Genomic DNA, 24,308 nt, shown 5'->3' on the forward strand with positions numbered 1-24,308 from the left:
GTTCACACACATAAAGTGTGTGCTCTATGCTAGTTTGCATTTAAGAATTCCCTTTGTACTGGATAGTGAGATAAGCTCTGTCCTAAAATATGAACCAAATTGTTTAATTAGGTGGGATCATATAAAATCAAAAAAGATTTCACATGATCAACTATATATATATATTATACAAAAGAGAATGACTGTGTATATAATAATATTATATAAAAACCCTCTGCATCCCACGCCAACTTCTCTCCATTACAGTCATCAACAAGGCGTTTCTGATTCCTACATATATTGAGCTAATCAGTAACAGGCAAAATAATCTCTCCGGGTTTTGGAAGCTAGGTGATCAGATATGGCCAGTCTTCCTCAAACTCCAAACAGCACTAGTAATTCTCACCTTTATCCTCAAGCACTCCAACTTAAACTTTACCAGGCCTTCATATTCTCGATTCCTATCCTTTTTTCCATCATCCTTTTTCTCCTCTTCTACTTGTTCTACCTCAAAAGAAGGGCTTCCGCTCTCTTATCATCTTCTCAACCAGTTCTTCCAAGGAGTAATAATTATAATCTTCAAGCTGCACCTACCACATATCATGTTTCCACTGTAACTCTCTCTCTCTCTCTCTCTCTCTCTCTCTCTCTCTCTCTCATAACATTAACATAGATGCATGCATACAAACTAACAAAATATTGGTGAAGCTGGGTAAGGTGATGGTAAGAGTAGGCTAGATATATTGCGTTTGAAACCCTTCTTTGTAATTAAAAAAAAAAGGAAAAGATTCCGTATCGATTTAATATTATTTGTGTTATAACTTATGCTTAAATATATCTTGAGTTCCAATTGCAGACCTATAGCATCGATCGTGTTCGTACGCACGATTGTATTAACAAAGCAACATATTCATATAACAATCTGCAGAGTCTGATTATATACATGCAGCTTCCTTTATTTTCAAATCCAACTTATATCTGATATTATTACATTATATGTGTAGGATTGTCCGGTGGGTTTGAAGGGGGAGCTCAAGGAGAAGCTTCAAACAATTTTATTTGATGAAGAACAAAGGAAAAAGGATTCACAGTAAGTTTAAATTATTTCTACCATAAACTGTACGTTTTTAGTTATAAAAGAGGGTTTCGCATTCTGTATCTCTAGCATACTTCTACCCAAATCGAATAGACCTTGTATCGAAGACAGCAATGCGGTCCATAATCATCGTGCCATACAAGAAGTGGCATATGCCAATATGGTGTCATATCACATCTTGAAGTTGATAAGTCAATATGCACTAATTAGCCAACCAACTATTTGGATATTTGAGGAAAAAGAAGAAATTAAACAGTTAAGTTTCTACCTCAAAACTCTTATAGAAAAGGACACGTCCTGGAAATTACCCTCTAGTTAACATGGAGTTTTATTCTTGCTACCAGTTATGGCCTACAGGCTACAAAGGCCTCGAAGGTAGTTGTAATAGAAGGTTTAAATCTCTACACATGTCAGTTTAGAACCTTACATGGCAGCCACTACTTTTCTCAAAAGTGCTTTTGAGAAAGATACCCGTTTAGAAATGTTTTTATAAAAAAACATTTATGAAGTGATTTCAATAAAACAACTTTTATTCAAAGAAATTTATATCTTGATATAAATGCAACTATGCAAGTGCTTTTTAGAAAAAAACAAAAAACAAAGAACTTAGTATTTTCTAAAAGAATCACATTCATATACAGTAGTATATTTTAAATAATTTGAAAGTGTTTCTGGTGCCAAACATTATCAGAAGTATTTAAAAAAATATTTTTTAGTTCCAAACAGAAGTATAGTATGGGAAGTGGCATATTTGGAGGAGACAAAACGTGAATAAAGTTCAATAAAATTGTGTGTCCAATTGCTTTCTAAGATTCTTCACGGAAAGTGGATTGCTAACGAACATTGAAATCACGACACCTCACCTACAGCTCAATATTATTAGCTTATTCAACCTCTCATCATGTACTTCTATCTTTTCAGGCTCTTTTTAATTTGGTGTAATTACCAGATTTAAGTTAGGCTAACAAAACCCTAAAATTTGAACTGTGACAGATGTTGTGTTTGCTTGGGGGAATTCGAAATGGAAGAAGAGTTGCTGCAAGTGCGATCATGCAAACACGTGTTTCATGTTGATTGCATACATCACTGGCTGCATAACAACACAACTTGCCCACTTTGCAGGTGCACTGTGATTCCAATCAGTACCAAACTTGATAGTCCTGCAACACCACCTGCAGGTGCTGATGTGTCCGACCCAGTAGTACAACAGCGGCACCATAGCATAATAATATCCCATCAGAGTCCAGGTAGTATTGTATTGTTGGATCAACAAAATCAGCAACAACAGCATCAAACGGGCAATAATGCTATTTCTGGTGTAACAACACCAACTGAAGAAGGTTCATCAAGTGACCAAAGTAGTACGATTTTAAGGGACTCTGGGAGGTTACCTGGGTACTATACTAATCAAGATCTGAGAGAACCAGTCGTTGTCTACATCCAAACTCATGATTCATAACCAGTCGTTGTCTACATCCAAACTCATGATTCATAACCAGTCGTTGTCTATATCCAAACTCATGATTCATAAGCCAAGAAGTGTAAGAGAAAAAACTTACGTGAGACTGTTCCTGCCACATGACAGTGCTGAATACATGATATAAACCACATTCTCGTGGGACTATTCCTACACGAGTAGGTGTTGAACGAAAGAAGTCGCATCATAGTGAGAGTCCAGTTTTGGCGGCAACTAGTTAGATGAGAGATTAGGGAATGGGAGAGTAGGGGGAAGCTCTTGTATTTTCTTAAACCTCAATGAAGGTGTGCACAAACCTAATTGTCAAAAGCCTCAATAAAATTTTGAGCAGTGAAAGTTCACAGCATACATGTTATAATGGGTTTTTTTATGTTATTTTTTTCATTTTTATTTTTTAGAGTGGTAGTAGGCCTTAAAAATTAAGCTATGTGAACAATATTGAAAAATAGAAAAATCACACTATTTGGGTAAGGGAAACAGAGTATCATAAAATAAACTGAAAATTTGGAAAAACGAAAAAAATGATCGTCGACAGCAGGGTTCGAACCTGCGCGGGCGAAACCCAACAGATTTCAAGTCTGTCTCCTTAACCACTCGGACATATCGACCAGTTTTGGTGAAAAAGAAAGTTCATTATATAAAACCTTTAATGATGTCTTTCCACTCTAACATATTTCCGGCTCTAGGTTTAGTCCAAGCTTATAACATGTTTACTAATCTATAATCAAAACTAAACAATAGGTTGGACTGCGATTAAAATTTAGTTATGTGTTTACCAACCATGGAGGAATCAAAATAGAAGTGGGTTCCATACGGAATAAGAAATTCACATTGTTTAGGAGAGGTGGCATTCTAATTTCGCAAGAAAGAATAATAAGAATGCATATTTTATACCTATAATGCACTTATACAATTTCTAAATTTCCAATTTCACTATTAATTAGCATACAATATAATCTCTTATAGAACAAGAGCATTTTAATATTCACATTGTTTTTTATTCTGATTCAAGCGAATTAGTTGACTTAAACAATTATTTTTATTTTTTATTTTTTATTTTTACAGAGTTAATAGATTTCCATTACCAAGAATAATCGATTACAACAGTTCTAGATGGATACATATTCTTCAGTGACCAATTTTGTTGGTCTGGAGATGACTCACACAAAACACAATAGTAATTTTAAACGGTATACGGCTACCACACAAACCACACCACTAGAACTAAGAGTTCTGAGGCAAATATGTCACATAGACGATAAACATAAACAATTTTGTCATAATGCTGTTGGTATCCTATCAAGGCTCAATCCACTACAAACATAGTTCCATTTTATTAGCAATGGCTTTGGCTTTAAATTATGAGTATGATAAGTAATGTACAAATCTCTATTTCTTTGATTGCTTTTATGAAAGCAACTGCTAGAAATGCTGAAACTAGGGTAGTTTTTGTTGGAAAATTTCCCTTATCAGTCCTAAGATTAGGGCTTCATAAATTGGTATGCGTGTTAACTATTCCAAAACCAGCTATAAACATCTGCACAAACAGCCACTCCAGATTATTGCTTCCTCTGAAAATCTCCACAAGCCCCCAAATGGAGGCAGCCAAGTTCACAACGGCAGCCATTGTTAAGGGCGCAAACATGGACGAAGGGACTTCAAAATCCATGATTCCCTGTTCGTACCTTTCGCTTTGATCGTCGTCGAAGATTTTGCTAGCCAGATTGAACCCATGTGTGGAAACGCCGAAGGACTTGAGCAAGAACTCAAGTGGATCCAAACAAGTAGCTTGAGAGTCCCCTAATGGTCCACATCCTAATGATCCACATCCTTTGGTCATTCCACCACCTTTGGAATGTTCCTCCCTCCTGCTAAAACAAAGTCTAGCAAGTCTTGACCGTAGGCTCCAAGGAAAAGAATGCATATAAGAAAAAACTTGGCTCTAAAACCTGCAATTGTACTAGTAACACGTCAAATTTGACCCTAGACCATTAAACTACAAAACAAAATCGAATATTATGTTTTAAGACAGATTGACACGTTATGTCATCAGATTGTTAATTTGCACTAATTAATAAAAAAAATTCTATTTAAGTATGTATGTAGATGATAATATGTTTATTTAGAAGTTAGACAGTTTGGTAATTTAATAAATATTATCTTGAAAAATGATTGAAATGGCATGTTACCTTTGGAAAGATGATAATTCCCTTGAGAAGAGCTAGTAGCGGGGGAGGAAAGCATATACAGTGATTGGAATTGACCAAATGGGCCAAAACCCAGAGTGAGCATAAGCAAGGCCCTTCAAAAGGCCCATATCTTGCTTGCCAAATATAATTGGACTGTATTTAGAGAAAGCCACATCAAGGAGGCCCATGACCCATCGTTTGTTTTGATTCAACATATCAAGGAGTTTGATTGGGAAGGATATCCCCATAAAATGCTGCCCTGTCAAGATGACAGAATATAGACTTCCATCCCTCACACTGCAATCTATTGGAGCATTGGTGATGGTAGCTGAAACTCGAAGCTAATTTGCAGTAATTACAGAATACAGAGTAAGTTAATCAACTAATTTATTTGGGTTTCACTTTGGTGCTATGAGCAATAGATGGCTTGGATTTACGAGACAATAATTCAAATCAATTTAGGTCATCCAATGCTCGTAGCATTTAGTACTACGTATAACGTATCATGGAAGATATAATAACTTAGCAATATGTATGGAAGCTTACAAAGGGTACCAGCTTTGAAATGGTGAGGCGATGTCCTATTTTTTTTTCTCTAGAGACATAAATTAGGTTTGGCATTAATTGGTCTATGATGTCCTTGTCTTTGCTACTCTACAATAAAATTTACTCAGAAACAAATGACGCTTTACTGCAGTGATCGGCAGTAATGATGTTTATGTACTCTGGTGCATGTTTAATCTCCGCTGACCCCCCTCCCCTTAACCACTAATAGTTTAACCCACTAACACTATCGTTTGTAAAAATAAAAAATAAAAACTACTCAGGGTAAAAGACATATTTTGCATGCATGTTAGTGACATGCATAACCATTGAATTATATGTTATGTTGTTAGAATACTAGGCATGCTTGTCGAATTAGAATGGATGATTACATACAACCGTATTCAAATTTACAATTGTAATTGACTAATTTACTAATTGATCTTAACCTAAACCAAGCCGATCAGATTGATTTGGTACTGCATTGGGTTAGATTGGATGATCACTTGTAATATATCAAAATATGAATCTAATTCCTATCAAATCTAATAAAGTCACCCGGTTTACTAGATGTAAGTGTTAAATAAAAATGGGCAATTAGCTACAATAGAAATGTTTTGACATTTAGTTACACTTTTGATTAAATTTTCTAAAAATTGTTATCTTGATCAATTCTACCTGTGAAAAGTCCATATTATCCTTCATTGATCTTTTTATTGATCAACATGTCCTTCATTCATCATAAACCACCAAAAACACAATAACGCCCTAATGGCACCTAACGACACTGTCAGATCCATTTTATAGTTGCTCCGCCTTGACTAATCAAATTGTGAGCGGCGAAGAACATCTAATTTGAAATTTGGATTGCCCCACCTCTCAAATCCATTCTTCAATTTTTCGGATTTGAAATTTGATAGTGGTGGTTGGAGAATGAATAAGGAGAGGGTTCCTTGAATGAATTGTTGTGATTGTGGTGGTTTGATATCAGACAATGGAAGGCGTATTGCCGGAGTAACGTTGGGGCATCATCAGATTGTTGTTATGCTTGTGTTGTTTCAAAATCATAATAGGGGGTGGATTGTTGTGGCTTCATCAGATTAATATTGTGGTTGTATTGGTTCAAATTAATTAAAGGGGGATTATGGTTGGAGTGTCGTGGCACCATTAGATTGTTCTGTGGTTGTATTGTTTAGAATTATAAAAGAGGGAGTATTGGAGTGTCATTGTAGCATTTTCAGATTGTCGTTGGAGTGGTAGTTCAAAATCCTAAGAATTTTGGTTTAAATAAAATTGAAATACAAGTCTTTTTTGGTTAAATGAGGTTCTTTAAAATGACTTTTTGGTTGTTTTTAAAATTACTGGGAGTATAGTTGTGGTGCTAGTGTGGTTGTGTTGTTTGAGTGATGGTGCAACATCAAAATGGGAGCATGTTGTTAGAAGTCGTTAGTGCGTCGCTTCATTTTTTATCTCTTCCTGATTAATTAAGTGTAATATGAACTTTTTACAGGCAAATTCGATCAAAAAAGTAATTTTTAGAAAGTAACGAAAAGTGCAACCAAATGTCGAAACATTTGTGGCTAATTGCCCGACAAAAATTCAATGCCCTAGAAAGTGTTTTAGTCCTCTAAATATAGCAGTTTCAAGAATCGACTTGAAAAACCTTTGGAAAGACAAAGCCATGAAGAAACTAGATTGGATTGGGTTGGGTTGGGTTAATTCGAAAAATAAAATAACTAGTTTGGGTTGGGTTGGATATTACGACCAAACAACTAGACTGAATTAACTCAATTGGATGTGTCTATCAGATCCAATCACGTCGCGTTCAAAATTGTGATTAACAACCGATCAAAATTAAATTCGATTGATTAGTCTGTATCTAACTTGCCATTCACAAAATTCAATTGAATTCAATCAGTTGGTTTGGGCAGATTGAAGGTTGGTAATCCAATCCGCTCATATAGTCCAAACCAAGCTCATGACAAAGGACAAGTAGCCTTTTATCACAGTGGTAAGAAAATGTTGAGATCTTACTTGATATCGTGAGTTTAAATTCCGTCCGTGGCTAATTTAACATCTACAACAATTCCGTCCGTGGCTAATTTAACATCTACAACAACAACAAAGCCGTCTCCACTAAGGGCTAATCTTAAAATAAAAAAAAAATAAAAAAACATAAAAAACATGGCAAGGGAACAAGAGAGTTAACAACCCATCCCACCCACAAGAAGCGACATATGCACAAATTTTGAGGGATTAAAACAAATTAGCAAAGGATTATTAAAAACCATTCAAAGCCTAATTATATTAATTAATTAACTAATCCAGCAACACGAGATTGCATACTGCATACTGTCACACACTAACCACCAAAATATTACACTGCCAAAGTACACATATATTTACAACAGCATCACATGAAGCAAAATACCCTAAAAACCCACCAAAACCCTCAAAACACCCGACTCCTCCTCCGACCCACCACAAATTGCCTTTAAATATTCACAGACTCCTAATCCTACCCACTACCAAACACATTACAATTACACAATTGCCATTACATCTTTTTCAGTTTCCAGTCAAATGTTGTCTAGCTAGCTCTAAAAAACGAGCTATCAATTAGCCGATGTCCCTTCTTCCAACTTCAATTTTCTTCCTCCTCCTGCCCAAAAATCAAGTCTTCCCTCCCTCCCTCCCTCCCTCCCTCCATCCACAAACAAACAAACGACGTGACCCGAAAATCAACGAAACCAAAGCGGTAACTAAAAAATCAACAACCTGTTCGATGTTAGTCCGAGCTTATTACCGGTCCCCCTTCAACTTCTTGTGACGACATTGGAAGTTTGCAGCCGGCGCTAATTTTCTTCATGTCTTGACTTGAACATATAAAGATTCTTTTCACCATGTCACAGAATTCCCTGCAAAGAAAACGACGCAAAGGTTTCATAACTAAACAAGGAAACATGTTAGGAAAATCCAAACACAACACGTTTGTGTGATATATTTTTTGCAATAAAGTATACTTACGACCACGGGTCATCACCCATAAGCATCATATCTCCTTCATTATCAGTAAAGACAATTTGCCACATGTTACTGTGGCGAATCTGTCCCTTGATGTCAAACATCTCCTCCAGTTCATCTATAAGCTGATCATATCCTTCCAATGTCGTCAAGTCCACTGCTCGGCCAACAGCTATCCCCTGCATTTGAACCTTTTGGAATGTACAAACACCACAAATCATCATAATCTATAACACAAATATCACACTTCAGAGGCAGAAATAATATAAAATAATTATACTTTGAGCACCTTGGTGCGACTTCTGGCGGACGTAGAGCAACTATGTTTGCTCTGTGTTTCCTTCGGTGATACTTGCAGCTGTCCAGGTTTGCCTTCTTTAGAAGTCTTTGAAAGGTCAGATTTCTGGTCTGACTCGGCTGCTAACATGTTACTAACACGTCCTTCAGGGGTTCCAGTAGATCCACTGATTGGTTGCAGAGGTACCTTCTCCATGGCAGGGGAGCTTGTAGAATGATTTGTAAAGTCTATTCCAAAAATTCGACAACTAGTAGCTGTCTCAGTTTTCTTCTCTTTTTCAACATGGTCAAACATTGAGTCATTTTTCAGCTTTGATGAGTTTGGAGTCGAATATCCAGAGAAAACAGGCCAAGCAGAAACACTTTTACTATCCTCCATTGTTTCCTGAAACATGTGCGGAGAACCACCTGCCTGAGAAGAGAACCATCCCGCATCAGTCTGAGTCCTTGGAACAGAGTTGTTGCTGATCACATCTGCCTGTTGGTGTTGCCATCCAACATGACTTTCACTTCTTTTGCCTTCAGCAGAGACACTCAGTGGTGACTTGTCATGGGACTGTGACAGCCCAGAATTCCACATAGCTGACGCTGTTGAACTCATTGCATCTAATATCCACACAAGGTAAGTTAGAATTTAGAACACTCGGAACTAAAAAAAACCAATCCAAGGCAAATGGAAAAAACGGGGCCGGTGTTGCTGTTTAGTTGGTTACTGGGAAACAAAAGGTAAAAGGTTCCTACCAAGAGCTGGGATTTCAGTGGGTGGTCGAGGCCTTTTGTTCTTCACCACAGCTGGTTGAGGAAGGCTTGGAGGTACAGACGCCACAAAAGGTTCTATCTCCCAAGGCGATACCTTGTCAGGCCTTGGAATGGATGCAGATTCGTCCCAGTGAACCTTGGAAGATATTTCACAAGAGCAAATTTATGTCGGAACATTTAAGGTCCAATACAAGGACAAGGGGGAGGAAAGGAGAAAGGAACAAGACGACAAGAAAAAGAAAAGGAAACCGGTACAAAGAGTTTACTTTAAGTGATCGCCATTTTGAATCTGCCCAGTGAGGAGATATATCTTCAAGACCAACAATTGTGCCTGAAAACCTGGAAAAATTAAAGAACATAGAACAAGAATACATTAGAAAGCCCATAAACAAATTTATTGCCGGTAAACACACTATAGCACTGCTGAATTTGACTTCTACCTTCTCTCAGGAACATCCTCCCCCTCGAACCTCATTTTGAATCTAATTCCGACTGAAAACTTATTGTTGACAGCCTCCAAATACTTGTTCAAACCAATAATGAACTGACTAGTCCTGGACATTTCAAAAGGAAATCAAGATAGAATATGAGAAATCATGTGTTAAATGATTCGACGTATAGATCATTTTAAATTCATCTGGTTAACATAATACAACATACCTTGGTTTATAATAGACGACAAAAAGAGTTTGGGTTGCAAGTGCATGAGATGCAGTTGCAAGCACCCCTACATGCATGCTTTGACTCGAGATCACAGATGATGGCATGCTGCTCTGTTGACGAGCAAGACGTCTAACTCCAACACGTAACTCCCCGTTGACCCCTCTAAGAAACCAAATTTCAACAGATTAGTGACTGTTTGATCGAAAAACATATGCCCCATATATCATACGGGAAAATTCAATTTTCCAGGCAGTTACACTGTTAAATTTAGTGGACAACTAATAAAGAGACAACAGGAATGAAGGGGTGAGAACAAATGAATATGTATACCTGAGAAATACAAAGGAATCTCCAGCACTTAATCTCTTGGAGGTGACAAAAGTACTCCACCCTGTTGTAAGCAAGTGCCTCCGTGGTTGACCTGTTCAGTTAATCACAGATAGAGGAACTGTGAGCAACGATTGATATGGTTAATTGACATGTCTGAATTTTCCTTATAGGATTAGCTGTCCAACTCATGAGCTCTTTCTAATAATTATGAAATCAAATCACACATTTGGTGGGACAACTGCAAAAGTGCAGAGCAAATGAAATACGTCACCTCTGAAAATATGCTTAAATCGCCACTCGTAACCATGAAGATCCTTGGCAACCAATTCCTGAGTTGGGGTTGCCTGGGTCATGTCCTGAAAAAGAATACACACATGGTGAAGAAGTACAGACATGCAAATCAAATCAAAGAAATAATGAGACCTAGAAAGAACAGTCAAAACAAAAGCTAGAACAGAGAGAGTATATACCAGTGGAGGAAGGCATTCAGTGGCATGTTTCCGAAGAACAGAAAACCCGCCATGGGTGCTTGTATCAGAGGCAGTTAAAACTTTGCAGAATGAGTGAACTGCAGGTCTTTGAGGTTCAGTAAGGCATGGATCAGGACTAGTAGGCTCCGTTTGCTAAACATATAAACATATAACATTAACAATGACAACGAAATAATGCTCGGACAGAGAAAAGTTAATCAGGAAGAAGCAGCTCATTTGAATCTTACATTTACATCTGGAATTAAAGTAATCTGTGCATAAACCTCATCTGTTTCCTGCTCAGCCTAATATTGCAGACAACTCAAGGTAAGATATTTCCAAACAAATAATTTCACAAATTATTCCAAACTTGTTTGGTTACTGAGAAAACCCAGCAAATTGAAGACATATATTCGACAGATTTTAAAGTTGAAGACTTTCCAATCATTGGGACCTCCTAATCAGCTGAAGATGAACTCAACCAACAGATCCAACTGATCTCACTTATCATTTTGCAGGAATCAACAAAAGTTTTCTAATTCCAATCCCTCGTTTTCTCAGCAACCAAACACAAATTAGAGAAAACAAAGAGGAAATACCAGTAGGTTAACGTTAACGACGCGGCAAAGAATCTTCGAGGGAAGATTGAACTGCGGAATCCCTTGATTCAGTTCCTGATTTGTTGGCGTTGACGCCTCCAACTAAAAAATAATCCCCAAAAATAGCAAAAAAAAAAATTCAATTTCGACGAAAGGATAACAATTCCATATGCAGAAAAACAAAAATTAGAAAAAAAATAAAAATAAAAAAGGAAGATGGAAAACTCACTTGTTCCATGTGGCCCTGTGGAAAGTAGAGGACTCTCTCGTTGACGCGAGGCACATCGACGAGTGGGCCCGCGCAGGCCTTCCATAGCTCCGGATACAGATCGCCGCCTGCAAAACAGAACCCCCAAACAAAAAGGGGAAGAAAAAACGTTAATTTTCCGGGAAAATCCGAGAAAGTCTGAGAAAATGAGAGAGAAAATCAACGGATATTCACCTTCCCGATTCGCCATCGTTGAACTCGAACCCTCCCGAGTCAAAAAATTTCAAACTTGCCCCAACAAAAGCTCAGACGATTCTGATTCTCTCTCTCCCCTTTCTCTCTCTACCTCTCTCTGTCTCTGTCTGTCTCTTTCTCGGTCTACGCAGACAACGCTGAGCTGAATGTATACTTATACTTGAGCACAATAATAGCACCAATAATGACTCCTTAATCAGCCGTTAATACGATTTTAATCACACAAAGCTTCCACTTTTTATCGCTTCACACACCCTTCGTGTAACAATCGCTGATCGATAAAAACCGTTTCGCCGAAACCAACAAACCGTTACAATACCGCCTTCTCTGCTCGCAAAACCGCTTTTCTTCCTCCTCGCTCCCTCTCTTTCTCTCTCTAAAAACACTCTCGCTCTCTCTCTCTCTCTCTCTCTCTCTCTCTCTCTCTCTCTCTCGGGAATCCACGTCGAGGAAACGCAGTTACAGAGAGAATCCACAAACCGCTATGCGCGCGTCTTCTTATACGCGACTTTGTGTTCGCTTTAACTCTGACGTCTGACCCTCTCTCTCTCTCCCCTCCCTTCTGTGTGACTGAACTAACCGTAGTTAGAGAGTAACCGGAGGGGTGGGTTAACGGACAGGAGCAGCGCGTAACGGAAAGGTGGGGTCCTGCGGGGTGTAAAGGAGCAGAAACACGACGGCGTTTCGTAACGGCTGGTTTTAAATTTTAATTCGTTGATGCGAACGGCGCTTCGGGATGCGTGTGGTTTGGTGTAACGGAGCTGTTTGTCGCCGTTCCTTTCGTTGTCTGCTTCGAAGTAGGCAACAGGGTTGGCTCGAGTTAACCCGGCAGAATATTGGGGTTGGAATTTTAATTTCTTTTTAATTTCTTTTTTGTTTTTGTTAATTTTTTTTTTTATTTTTTTTTTTATTTTTTTTATTACTAGACTTACCCATTGTCCAATTTCTACACCAACCATAAAAAAAATTAAAAAACTAAAATCCTATTAATTCATCCTAATTATTTCTAAAATGACCTCAAATATCTAAATCCTTTTTTTCTTCCACCCCAACTGCATCATCAGCGTATGTAGAAGTCGCCACACCGTCGGCAACAAAATGCACCACTGGCAGCCTCTCGAACTGCTTCATCTGCATCATGACATCGTACGGCCCCGCGATTCTCTTCGAGTACACAAACACCTCCTCATCGTCCATGTTCCTCAAAACCCCGATGTTCCCCCATCACGTGTCGTACAAGTCGAACCTCCTCGAAGATGTTTCCGGTGCCGACCGGGAGGGTGAGGATCTCGTTCTCATCGACATAGTCCATGCCGATGGCTTCAAGGATTTGGTCCTTGACAAAATGGCCGATGCAGGCTTTGGCCATGACGGGGATGGTGACGGAACGATTGATTTCCTTGATGAGCTAGGGGTTGGACATTCGAGCGATGCCGCCCCAGGATCAGATGTCGGCGGGGACACACTCAAGAGCCATGACGGCGTAGGCCTCCCCGGTGACGCGAGCGTGGGTCAGCAGATGTTTCTAGGTCCTTTGATGTAATTTTACAAAACAGTAAAAATGGTAGTAAAAATTTTATAAACCAGTAGGGGGGATTTATTTTTATTTTTATTTTTAAAGGTCTCAACGGGTGGTAAGTTACGATTATCCATTCTTTTCGAGTGTTGGGAAGATTCACAGATGTATTTTAACCTCTCCTGGCCACAAGTTTGGCTTCTATACCATCAACGTGTTTCAAACCTGAGATCTTCATTTTTTATTTTTAAGGAAGCTTTGTAATCTGTTATTTACCACTAAATCACCAACTCATGGTTGACATAGAGTGGATTTATCTCCCATCCTTAATTTTTGAATCTTTGGTTTGATAATTACGTTACATGGCACTCGGTAACGAGGGTGGCACTCGCCGAAACACGTGGGTGAGCATTTGGATCTTGGTCTTGGTCGGTTTTTATCACCTTTTCTTTTCCCCAGACAATCTGTGAGCGGTTTGGTGGTTCTTGGTCACGCACGTCAGCGGAGGTGAACCTCTAGGGTCCCATGGCGACATGTTATTTACCTTTCTTATTTTAACTTCCACGTAATCTTTATCTCCTATCTAGCAATGATGATGTGGTAACTTTTTTGCTTCGTGGGTTGGATGAAATTGAATCTCTAGGATATTATTGGATTAGCAGGGACATATAAGACAGAAGTTGTAATTCATAATGTTCAGTCTGTTCATTTCATATTTTGACACAACAAACAATTGATTGATGGACTTTATTGAAGTCAATTTTAATTGGTCACAACTTATTCCAACCGGACTACCAGGTAGGCATTTAAGGCCCTTTCGCGGGTTGTGTTGGATTGCGCATTTAGGATAGAATTGGATTATCAGGGACATATAAGACAAGATTTGTAACCCATATATAAGAATAGATTAGATAACTCACTCATTCAATCTTGTCTGTCTCACATTTTAACATGACAAACAATAAATTAGACTCAAGTCCGTTTTAATGGTCATAATATATCTCAATCAACCTACAAACAGGCCCTTACAGTTTTGAATGCAAAACTAAATTTACATTGATCAATAAAACTGCATTTTACTGTAGAGTTGAAATTGGACCATAGAAATGGTTGTACTTAAGTTTCTTTCATGCAGGGTATCATTTAACTTGGGAAAAGTGATGTGGGAGATCTCTGTCTGGAGAAATATTCCAATAGAGAAGTATGAGCACATGGTTAGTCATGCCACTCTCTTAAGTAATGAGCCATTTTGTATGAAAGTATTTAATTGGATAACAATTTATCTGGGTAATGCTAGAGAAACATGATTTGTCCACCAAATTATGTATCACATTCCACATGATACAAACTTTTATTATAATTATGGGGTGTGCTATCCACACACCCCATTTACTTATTACATACCCTTTGATAATTTCTATCCGTTGATCTTCTTCAATTAATCCGATCTGACGGTCGAAAATTAAAAAGGTGTGTGAGAAGTAAAATGGGGTGTATGGATATCACATCCCATAATTATTAATCAAATTTCAATTTGAATAGAAATTTTATAAGTTTAGTACATAAATTTAGTATGTCTAACATTATTCAAATAGTTTTTAATCATGACGAGATAAAAATTTGGTTATTTATTTTTAAAGGAGGCTACACCTATGTTGGTATCATTTTGCTCAAGAAAAACTTGGTGATGTGCCCGATAGAATGTTGAGTAATAAGTGTTGTTCAATAAAAACACGTCATATTTAAAAAAAAAAAATTATAAATAAAAATTTGTGCTTACGTGACATATTTTAACTAGATGGTACGTGTCGCTCAATATGTCAAATAGTAGGAGGCTCTTCACATGACATATTTTATAACGAACGTACGGTATATATCACCAAATGTAGTAGGGAGCGATCACTGCCAAAGTTTTTATTTTTATTTTTTTATATGATTTTATTAGAGAAAGGAAACTAAGAAATAATAAAATATGCTCCTTAATTACCACTGAAACTAAAAGTTCTCACTTGTTTAGTATTTGCTTTTTGTATCAAGACTTGATTACTATTTGTTTAGCAAGGAAAGAATTTAAATATTGAAATCTTTATATTAAAAATACAAAAAGCAGCAGCCATCAAGCTTGATAATCACAGTAAACTGTGAAAAAAGACGATGAGAAAACATGCATGCCACGTCAGATTAGGGTTTGCTTTACCTCTCCCCTCTCGGGGAAGAACAATGAAAAGGATGTAAAAATATTTGTTTAAACCCACCTTTATTTAACAAGTTAATTACTAGTCTAAGTAGTCCTCCTCTCCCTACTTTGCATCTTTTAACAACTTAAGCAACTCTCTGTCCCCACTACCATAATATATCTTATCATATATGAATATATGAATATGATTTTAATCAAATTATTATCCAAGATGCCTTCCACACACCTCATTTTTATATGCTTTATCTTAATAATTAATTAGTTTATTAATCTAATCTTTTTTAATATCATGCATAATATAGTGCTAAGCTTCCTTCTTTTTCTGTGGGTAGGACATTTTATTGATCATACCATATATATTAATTAATGGGTAATGTTAAGGAGACCAAATTTTATAAACCAAATGATGTGGATGCTGATGGTTTGATTATTGCTTAAATGTTGATTAACGTGTTTATTTCTGATTGGATCCATCTCATTTGGTTGCAAATGCAGTTTAAAATTTTAGTCTCCCTACAATGCAACCAAGTGGTTAAATATTACGTGCATTTGTATTAAAAAAAAAATTATGGGTAAGAGTTCTACTTTTAATCTGAGTGAGATTAAAATAAATTTGGTATATATGTTTTTGATATGTAAGTAATTGACCGGAAAAAAAAAAAAAAAAAAAGAAGATATGTAAGTAATTGAACTGATATTAGTGTTGGACTAAATATATTTAATTCTAATAAAATATTATGGAGAAAAAATAATTGAACTCATTTTGAATTGAGAGGGGGTTAAAACCTCTTAGGAAACTGATAGTAACCGACTCCATAATAAGAGGAGCAGTTGCCATCAAATATATGCCCGTCTTTAATCACTCTTTTCAAGTTAACGTACGTAGTTCAATATACGCTCGTATTCATGGAGAAATTTTTCCAAGTGCCGGGAACACCATGACACATGGTCTTCCCTCACACATTAGGATTTGACATCTTGGATATCCTTTAATTTTATATTTCAATAAATAAATAAAATTAAATCCTAATGGGTGAGGGAACACCATGTGTCATGGTGTTCCTGGCACTTGGAAAAATTTCTCGTATTCATGATGAGTTTTTCTGGAGATACGAACTGATATCAATTAAGGTTTACTTCTGATTAGACGTTTTGACTACTAGAGCGTGATTTAGAGCATTTTTAAAAGAGATGTTAAATTGTCCATATAAGTTATAACAGTAAGAAAAAGACAGCCACTATTGTTTCCATCGAAATACCAAATTCTATGTAACATGACATGAAATGACAGCAAAAAAACTTATTGTCAAATTTACCAGCAGCTTCAAATTCGTTTTACTAAATATTTTAATGTTCACTCTCTCTGAAAGTCTGGAAAAACAGAAAAAAATTTCTAACCTTTTCAAACTTGTTCTTCCGAATCATCAGATCTATGACTCTCTCTCTCTCTCTCTCCTCTCTCCTCTCTCCTCTCTCATCTTTCTCTCAACTTGGTACTGGTAATGGGGTTTTGTACTAAAGGTTTTTTCTATACGGGAGGTCTCGATTTTCCAGCTAAAATCTAGATATGTGCTGGAGATTTGATAGTTGCTCAATGATATATATGTGTGTGTGTGTGTATTTTTTTTTGTACAATGACACAAACTTATTGTATGATGTCAAATATGGACCGACTACATTAATTACTACTGTCATCATCTTATAGTTAGATATTCCTTTTTGATGTCATTATTGTATATATGACCATTCAATAGTGATAGTATTAAATAGTTGTAAGTATGGTAGTCAAATTCAAACTTTAATCATAAGTTGATTGAAATGTATATAATGAAAGCCTGGCCACAGTCAAACAGACTCATCAGCTTGGAGTTTCGAACTCGGGACCTCCCTGTTTTTTGTATTTTGAGAGCCTAAATCCGCACCCTTACCATTGGCCACTTGACGTGGTTGATTAATTTTGATTATTCAATAAACCAAATTCAATAAAAAATAGTGATATGGAACCAAATTAGTCTAATTTTTTTTTTTTGAATCTTTTATCTTGGGACCCCCCGATCTTGAAATCCTGGATCCGCCACTGCACACAAGTAAAAGGCAATTATAAATATGTGGTTTACTAAATCGGATATGTTATTTATTTTACCTCATACATTTGAAACAAAGTAATGAAAATGAAAACACTCATCCTCTTCCTCCCACTCATCCATAACCCGAGTTATTTTTTAGTGTGGTCGCACCATCACGTGAATCATTATATTATAATTTCACTCGAATTATAATGTGCATCTATTTTTTAGTACTACATCAATTATTTATAATGTATCAACAAAATTGTCCATTTGTATACTAAAACAAGAATTAGAAATGGCATTGTAGCCGTCACCACTTTCAAATTTATCTCATCTGCTGCCATAACCTCCTTCTCAATGTTTGGCCGTCACCTTTGATGCCCGCACCTTATCAGCCTTCAACCTTCTCCCTAATCCCATCCATGAACGACACACCCTCTCCTCTGTCGTCCCCCAATGATGGCGCCAATACGTACGAGGCATTCACAACATATCCGCCATCAGCTCTTTCTTCTGTGTCTTCTTCTTCATCTTCGTCAAGCTTTGCAAGAGTTGTGATCATGAGAGTCGCTATGGAGAAAGGAGATGAGAATGCAAAGAAAACAAATAGGGTTGGGTTTTAGGGCTGGTTTGGTATTGTTGTGTTTTGAAAAAAAACTTCTTCTGTTGTGTTGTGAGAATAAGATCCTTTTTTTCTTCTTCACGTTTTCATCTTTTTTTCACCCAAAACTGTGAAAATAAGCCGTTTTTAAGTGTTTACCAAACACCTTTTTGAGCTCAGCTTTTTTTGATACCCACTTTTTATAAAAACACCTTGATACCAAATCAGTACTTAGTGGAGGAACAAATAACTTTTTTACCCTAAAAAATTGTTCATGTGGAAAACATTTGGCGGAGTATTGGAAGGAAAGTTAGAAAATCTAACGGTAAGAGAGTAATTGACTAATTTTATAAGTTCAAAAGGGTAATTAACTAAAATTAAAGTGCAGAAGATAAATTGGCAATTTTTTACAAGTCAAAAAATAACTTTTCAAGTTTGAAGTTCGAAGTTAAATATGTGTGGATGAGCGAAGGTAAAATGTAGCAACAAGAAAGTGAGGGGCGCGCAAGAAAAGCGAGGCGCGTGCAAGTGTATGTGATTGTGCGCATATGTGACAGAGAGATTAAGAAACCCCTACAAATAATGGGGCTTCTAATTGCGAGCGAAAATAATTAATTAGACTATATAATCTTTGGTGATGCCGCCAACTGCCAAGTGTGATTACCTTTTCGCAAAGGTCGTATAAGAAAAAGGATTATATTAATCAAACAGTGTAAGAAGAAAAGAGACCATCATTATGCTGCACACACTTTTTGTAGTAAACAACCATAACCGAAAGCCACATAGGAGGAAAGAGGTGCGGTCGTATCTGTGGCAGTTGGAAATTGACCTAAGAGCAAGAATTTACCTTTTTGATTCCTCTGAACTTACACGGAATGGTTTCGGTTTTTACTTTTTCCACCCCCACAACACCATGATGTTATCTCTCCTTTCCCATAGATTTCTGTGATTGTGCTGAGATCTCTCCTAGTCTTCAAGAACATCATCAACCATGATGAGTTTATCAAAACGCACCATCCCCGTTTTCCAATTTTTCCCTTTTCTCTCCAAATATTGAATCTTTCTGCTTTTTCTGCTTGTTGAATTTTGTTTGTTTTTTCATTTTTTTAAAAAGAGGTTTTTTTATTTATTTTTTTATTTATTTTTATTTATTTATTTTATTTGGTAGAGTTGATCAGGAGCTTGCATGTGTTTACGGATTGGATGAGAGGAAGAGAAATGAGGTGGAGAGGGAGCTTGTATTCAAAGAAAATGAGTTGTATGTGGAGCTGCCAACTGAGCTGCTTCTCGTATTAATAAATTTCCAGCTTCCCAAGTGCTCCAAGGGCATGTCAGTGGCTCCTTCGTCTGCATTTTAGCATTTTATTTCCCTCTATTTTTTTTTCAGTCTCTGGGTACCCTTTTCAGTCTAATGAATTTAGTCTTGTGTTGTCTCTTTGTTTTTTATGGCTTTCATGGTCTTGTTCTTTTGGTTCAAGGTGGTCATTATTTGTAGTTGTGTTTGGTATGTACTAATTGCAGTATTACCCGACTAGATGTGTAAACATGTCGTTAGGATTTGCTTGTCTACATTTTATTGGAACTTTTTACCCTTTTAAATTTCACCCGCTCGAATAAATTATGGTTCACCACTGGACCATAACTATGATCATTGTAATCGGTGGACTACTTTGATGTATAGGGAGTTATTAATTAATTCACTGTATCTCGGATTTAAACCATCACCCTATTCATCTACTTACTACATATTGGTTCAACCGTCTCTCTCTTGAATGTTATTTAGGATAGTAATGTCAATTTGAATAAATTTAAAAATGACAGTTAAGCTTGTATGCAAATTCTGCCTTTTGGATTAAAATTTGCATTATAATTTGTCGTTTTGGTGGTGGCTGCAAGGCTGCAATGCATAACAACATTTTGATGAAAGCAATGTGAATTCTGGTCAGCATTTTTGGTTTTGTTTAATACGAATAAAAGTTAAAACAGCATTAGTGCTGTGGATAAGTGCAGAAGCAAAGTGAATTAGGGTCTTTAATTACTTTTGTTAATCCTTTTTTAATTAGAGAACGTGGATGAGAGTAAGGACAAACCAATCACAATTTGGTTATGTGTGTGTTTGGCTGTACCTATTCTTTTTCTCTAATATATGGCTTTGCATAATTAGGCCCCAAACACTTCGATTTTCTTATACTTAACTTTATCGTTCGACACCTGTCCTCTTATTATGTTAATTGTACTATCTTTGTGCTAATTATTGGATGTGTTTTTACAATAACATAATATTTTGTTAAATTGGGGGGAATTACTTCTTTTGTGTTATGTTTTACAAATCAATTGGAAAATAAAAATACAAAAAGAAAACCCAGAAACACTCTTCATTTTCTCTCAAAATCCTACTACCTCAACACCCTTAATATCAAGCGTACATTCATACAAAAATGATTTAGGTTATTGAGTAAATAACAAAATCCACAAACTACAATGTTCATGGGGTTATATTACTCATCACATATTTATTATTCCAAGTTTAAAATTATGCATGATCAGAGGCAGAGTCATGAAGGAACCAGAATAGTTCTAGGCTCATCTTGACATTTTTTTTTCATGCAGAAAAGTTTAGTGGTATACTTATGAATTTCAAGGTTTTTCGGTCGATTTAGGGCCCCAATCTGACGTTTTTACTATAATTTCTTTCATTGTGTTTTTGAGCTTTGAAGATGACTTTTGTTTGGGGTCAAAATGGAGAGAGGAAGAAAGTCAGAGAAATTTGAGATTTAGGTTAAGGAAGAGGATAACGAGGACCACAACATATTAGATCCAAACGGCGGCGATCAGTTACTCATCATCATGCGCATAACTAAATCATCTAATTTGATTAGTGTTCCATGCCAACTTTATCATGGCTTGGATAAAATCTGAGAGTGGTTTGCTCCTGCATCCAATCGTGATGACGTCCTAAGAGATGTAGCTGCATGTTGATCCACTGTTACGGTTTCGAAAGGAACATGCGGTGTATTTGCCCCCACCAGGGCCACCACAGCCCTTCAAACCTGGAATGCTCTTGTCACTGAAGACTACGGACAAAAATTATTTAAATGAAAAGAAGAAAATAACTCACTATTAAATTAAATGTGCTTCAGAAGAGAAAGTAATACATTATTTTATGTATATTTCTACCTTAATAAATCTTTTTGTTTACAAGAAAGAGAAAGTAGCAAGATTGGTGGGGTTTGTGGTATTGTAGAGGCACACCCCATGTGGAGACCAATTTGGTTGGTGTTCCTTGGCTGCATTCACGCCTGCCCAAAAAATGAAATCAATGACTTTGGTTTTGGAAAACCAAAGAAAAAATTAACGTTATTCACTCACCCTTTTTTACCTTTCACATGTTCTATCTAACTTTTGGCTCTCATATCAAATGAATTGAAGAATATTAATATTTTCCAACTTTTGGCTCTCATATCAAATGAATTGAAGAATGCTAAATGACAGAAATTAAGAAAATGTGTGTTGATATAGCATCATCTAAAAAATTGTTTTGAGGTACCACTTAGTACTACGGTTTAGTTGTATTTTTTTTCACTTGTAAGTGAGAGGTATCAGGTTCGATTATCATTAAAGGTGAATTTGAACCATATTATTATGGCTAGCCCATTGTAAGGTTTAACTCACTTCCTCCGCCCCCTTAATATAGCCCTTAATATAGATAGTATTGTTTGTTAAAAAAAAAAAAAATTGTTTTGAGGTTGAAATCCCATGTGGGGTAGGGTACCCTACAAAAATTTAAACTAATTATAAAAGAAATGCAATTAAGGTTTGTTTTAGGTAATACCTTGTAAACATTAAAGAAAACTTGTTTTTGGTTGGAATCCATGTGAGGACAATCATGGGGCAAATTGCAACATTTTGAGTTTGTGGGTGGACAGCTACCCTGGAATTGCCTCCATGTAAGCATATATTTCTTTAAACAAAGAGGTGATAGAGAAAGGTAAATTGGATTTTTGGTCTCCACAACCACACAGGTTTTGAGTTTAGACTTTTAAATTTGAGGATAGAAACCTGACAAACTTGGATAAAGGCGCTCGATCATATCATTTATAGGGCACTTATCGTAAAAATATGAATTCTTTGAAAGAAAAAAAAATCACCTTGGTGCTAGGCTAGAAGATCGATCCTGTATGGGGCATGCCGAATCTACTTCGTTAAATATGTATTTGTTGTGTGAGGTCAGACCATATCTACTTATCGATTGTGTACTCGCTGCCCCTTTTTCTGGAATGGGTCATTACGTGAAGTTGTTGAGTAAAATATAACTCAAAAGCTACAACAAAGGTAAATCAACATGTATTTTTTATTCTAATTGAGTCTATGTTGGTCGCCACTTAGTACTATGGTTTAGTGATATTCCTCTTCACTTGTAATTGAAAGGTTTTATGTTTGATTCTCGCCAAAAGCGAATTTGAACCACATTATTGCTAATTCATTGTAAGGTTAAACTCATCATCTCCCCCTTAATATAGATAATATCATTTGGTCAAAAAAAAAAAAAAAAAAACTTGGACTCTATGTTGGTCCCACCTAATATAAGAGTTGCGTAATCAAACATTCACATTGAAATTTCTCACTAATTCAAAAAGCTTAAAATTAACTGCACATTTGTATGAAGTGTTTTTTTCTTTTTGGTTTTTGGTTTTCTTGAAATTTACCGTTTGACACTTAGAACACAGATTTGGGGACCTCACCACCCCGTTATCATGCGTCTCTATCAAGCAATCATCAATATGATTTACAAAGTTGATGAATATTAAGTAACAAGGGTTTTAGATAAAGAACAATACTTAACTACTCAAAGGATGAGTAAGAGTTTCTACTCAAAATTATTCGTTACTGATTCATAGAACTTCGTGTTGGTAATTGGAACTATTTATATTACAAATTACTCAGCAAAAAATTAATTAAAACTAAAGTTTTTTAATCATCAAATTGTATAAAAACAAATGAAAGGAAATGGTAAAAGTATTGCGAACCTGTCTATATATTTGCTACAATAGATTGATTAAACGATCTTCCATTTAATTCATCTTTGTAGAGATGGTATTTACAAAATGATTCATAATATTAACGATTCTGATCATTAGTGAAACTCTGTGGTTCGAACACAAAAAATTTTGAATAAGAGTTCCTACTCATCCTTAAGTAGCCAAACATTGTTGTTAGATAAATAGGCTAAGTTCTCAAGTGAGATTTGACTTGAATATCTAATGCATTATTAGATGCTATTTTAAATTATTCAATTACTTAATTGTTTTGCTAAATTAAATTTCTCAAAATCTGGTAATGGATTTGTAGCTCAATTTGCTAGATTATATTTTTAAAAACGTGTTACAGTATCTAAACTTTTTAACAATATGAATAACTCTATACTTTTAATGAATTAAAATGCAATATTAAGCGATTGGTGTCTAATCGAGTTCTTCTTGTGTTTGTGCTTCATGCATGTTATTTTGCGCTTGTGCCTAGGTTAGAAGTATATTTTGTGTTCATACCGAATCCAACCCATTTTCCATCTCTCTCTATTTTTTTTTTCACGCACATTTGCGAAGAGCCTCTAAATTCAGTTATCTTATTATTATTTTGTCAAACTAAAATTAATCACTTACTATTAGTTTGATTCCAAAACGAAAATGATACAACATATCAAATGCTCTTCCCACAATATACAGTCTTCTTTAAAAAGCATAAGCACGCGTGTATAAAGCAGAAACACCATAATTTTGTTTATGTTTAAACTAAAACATGTACTTGTTTAACTACGCACACAAGATTCCTATTAAGTAACTGCTTCAAGAGAATGCAAAGCAAGTCATATTTAGTTCTATGAGATTGGTTAACCATGATTATTTATCACTAATCAAGTCAAATTCCATGTTACTTAGCTCTGATTGGTCAATCACAAGCCTATAGGCAATCAATTAGGTGCTTCAATTAGGATACATGGATAACTACATTGCACAATATCATTAGACTACTTTAGAC

At 36.1% G+C, this 24,308-nt stretch overlaps 2 protein-coding genes and 1 non-coding gene across 4 annotated transcripts; 1 reads left to right on the forward strand and 2 right to left on the reverse strand.

The window, feature by feature from the left end:
• Positions 1-174: 174 nt before the first annotated feature.
• Positions 175-2,910, forward strand: LOC137709709 (putative E3 ubiquitin-protein ligase RHA4A). Its single transcript, XM_068448690.2, has 3 exons — positions 175-592; positions 984-1,069; positions 2,069-2,910. The coding sequence occupies exons 1-3, from the start codon at positions 341-343 to the stop codon at positions 2,532-2,534; spliced, it is 804 nt and encodes a 267-aa protein (XP_068304791.1). The 5' UTR covers positions 175-340; the 3' UTR covers positions 2,535-2,910.
• Positions 2,911-3,078: 168 nt separating this feature from the next.
• TRNAS-UGA (transfer RNA serine (anticodon UGA)) lies at positions 3,079-3,160 on the reverse strand. Its single transcript has one exon. It is a non-coding gene; the product is annotated as a tRNA-Ser (tRNA).
• A 4,401-nt stretch (positions 3,161-7,561) lies between these two features.
• On the reverse strand, positions 7,562-12,472 carry LOC137710375 (auxin response factor 9). 2 transcript variants are annotated; one of them, XM_068449333.2, is made up of 14 exons: positions 11,869-12,472; positions 11,656-11,762; positions 11,427-11,528; positions 11,076-11,132; positions 10,828-10,980; positions 10,629-10,713; positions 10,358-10,448; positions 10,025-10,189; positions 9,805-9,918; positions 9,631-9,703; positions 9,347-9,500; positions 8,598-9,211; positions 8,312-8,499; positions 7,562-8,202 (listed from the first exon to the last, which is right to left on the reverse strand). In XM_068449333.2, exons 1-14 carry the CDS (start codon positions 11,882-11,884, stop codon positions 8,073-8,075), a joined length of 2,049 nt encoding a protein of 682 aa, XP_068305434.2. In that variant the 5' UTR covers positions 11,885-12,472; the 3' UTR covers positions 7,562-8,072. The 2 variants fall into 2 exon arrangements, with proteins under 2 accessions (XP_068305434.2, XP_088551821.1); XM_088695695.1 differs by having other exon boundaries at positions 11,082-11,132; positions 11,869-12,031.
• Between the last annotated feature and the right edge of the window lie 11,836 nt (positions 12,473-24,308).

The sequence above is a fragment of the Pyrus communis genome, chromosome 6 (assembly GCF_041283825.1).
Source record: "Pyrus communis isolate YQ-2024b chromosome 6, ASM4128382v1, whole genome shotgun sequence".
Taxonomy (NCBI): Eukaryota; Viridiplantae; Streptophyta; class Magnoliopsida; order Rosales; family Rosaceae; genus Pyrus; species Pyrus communis.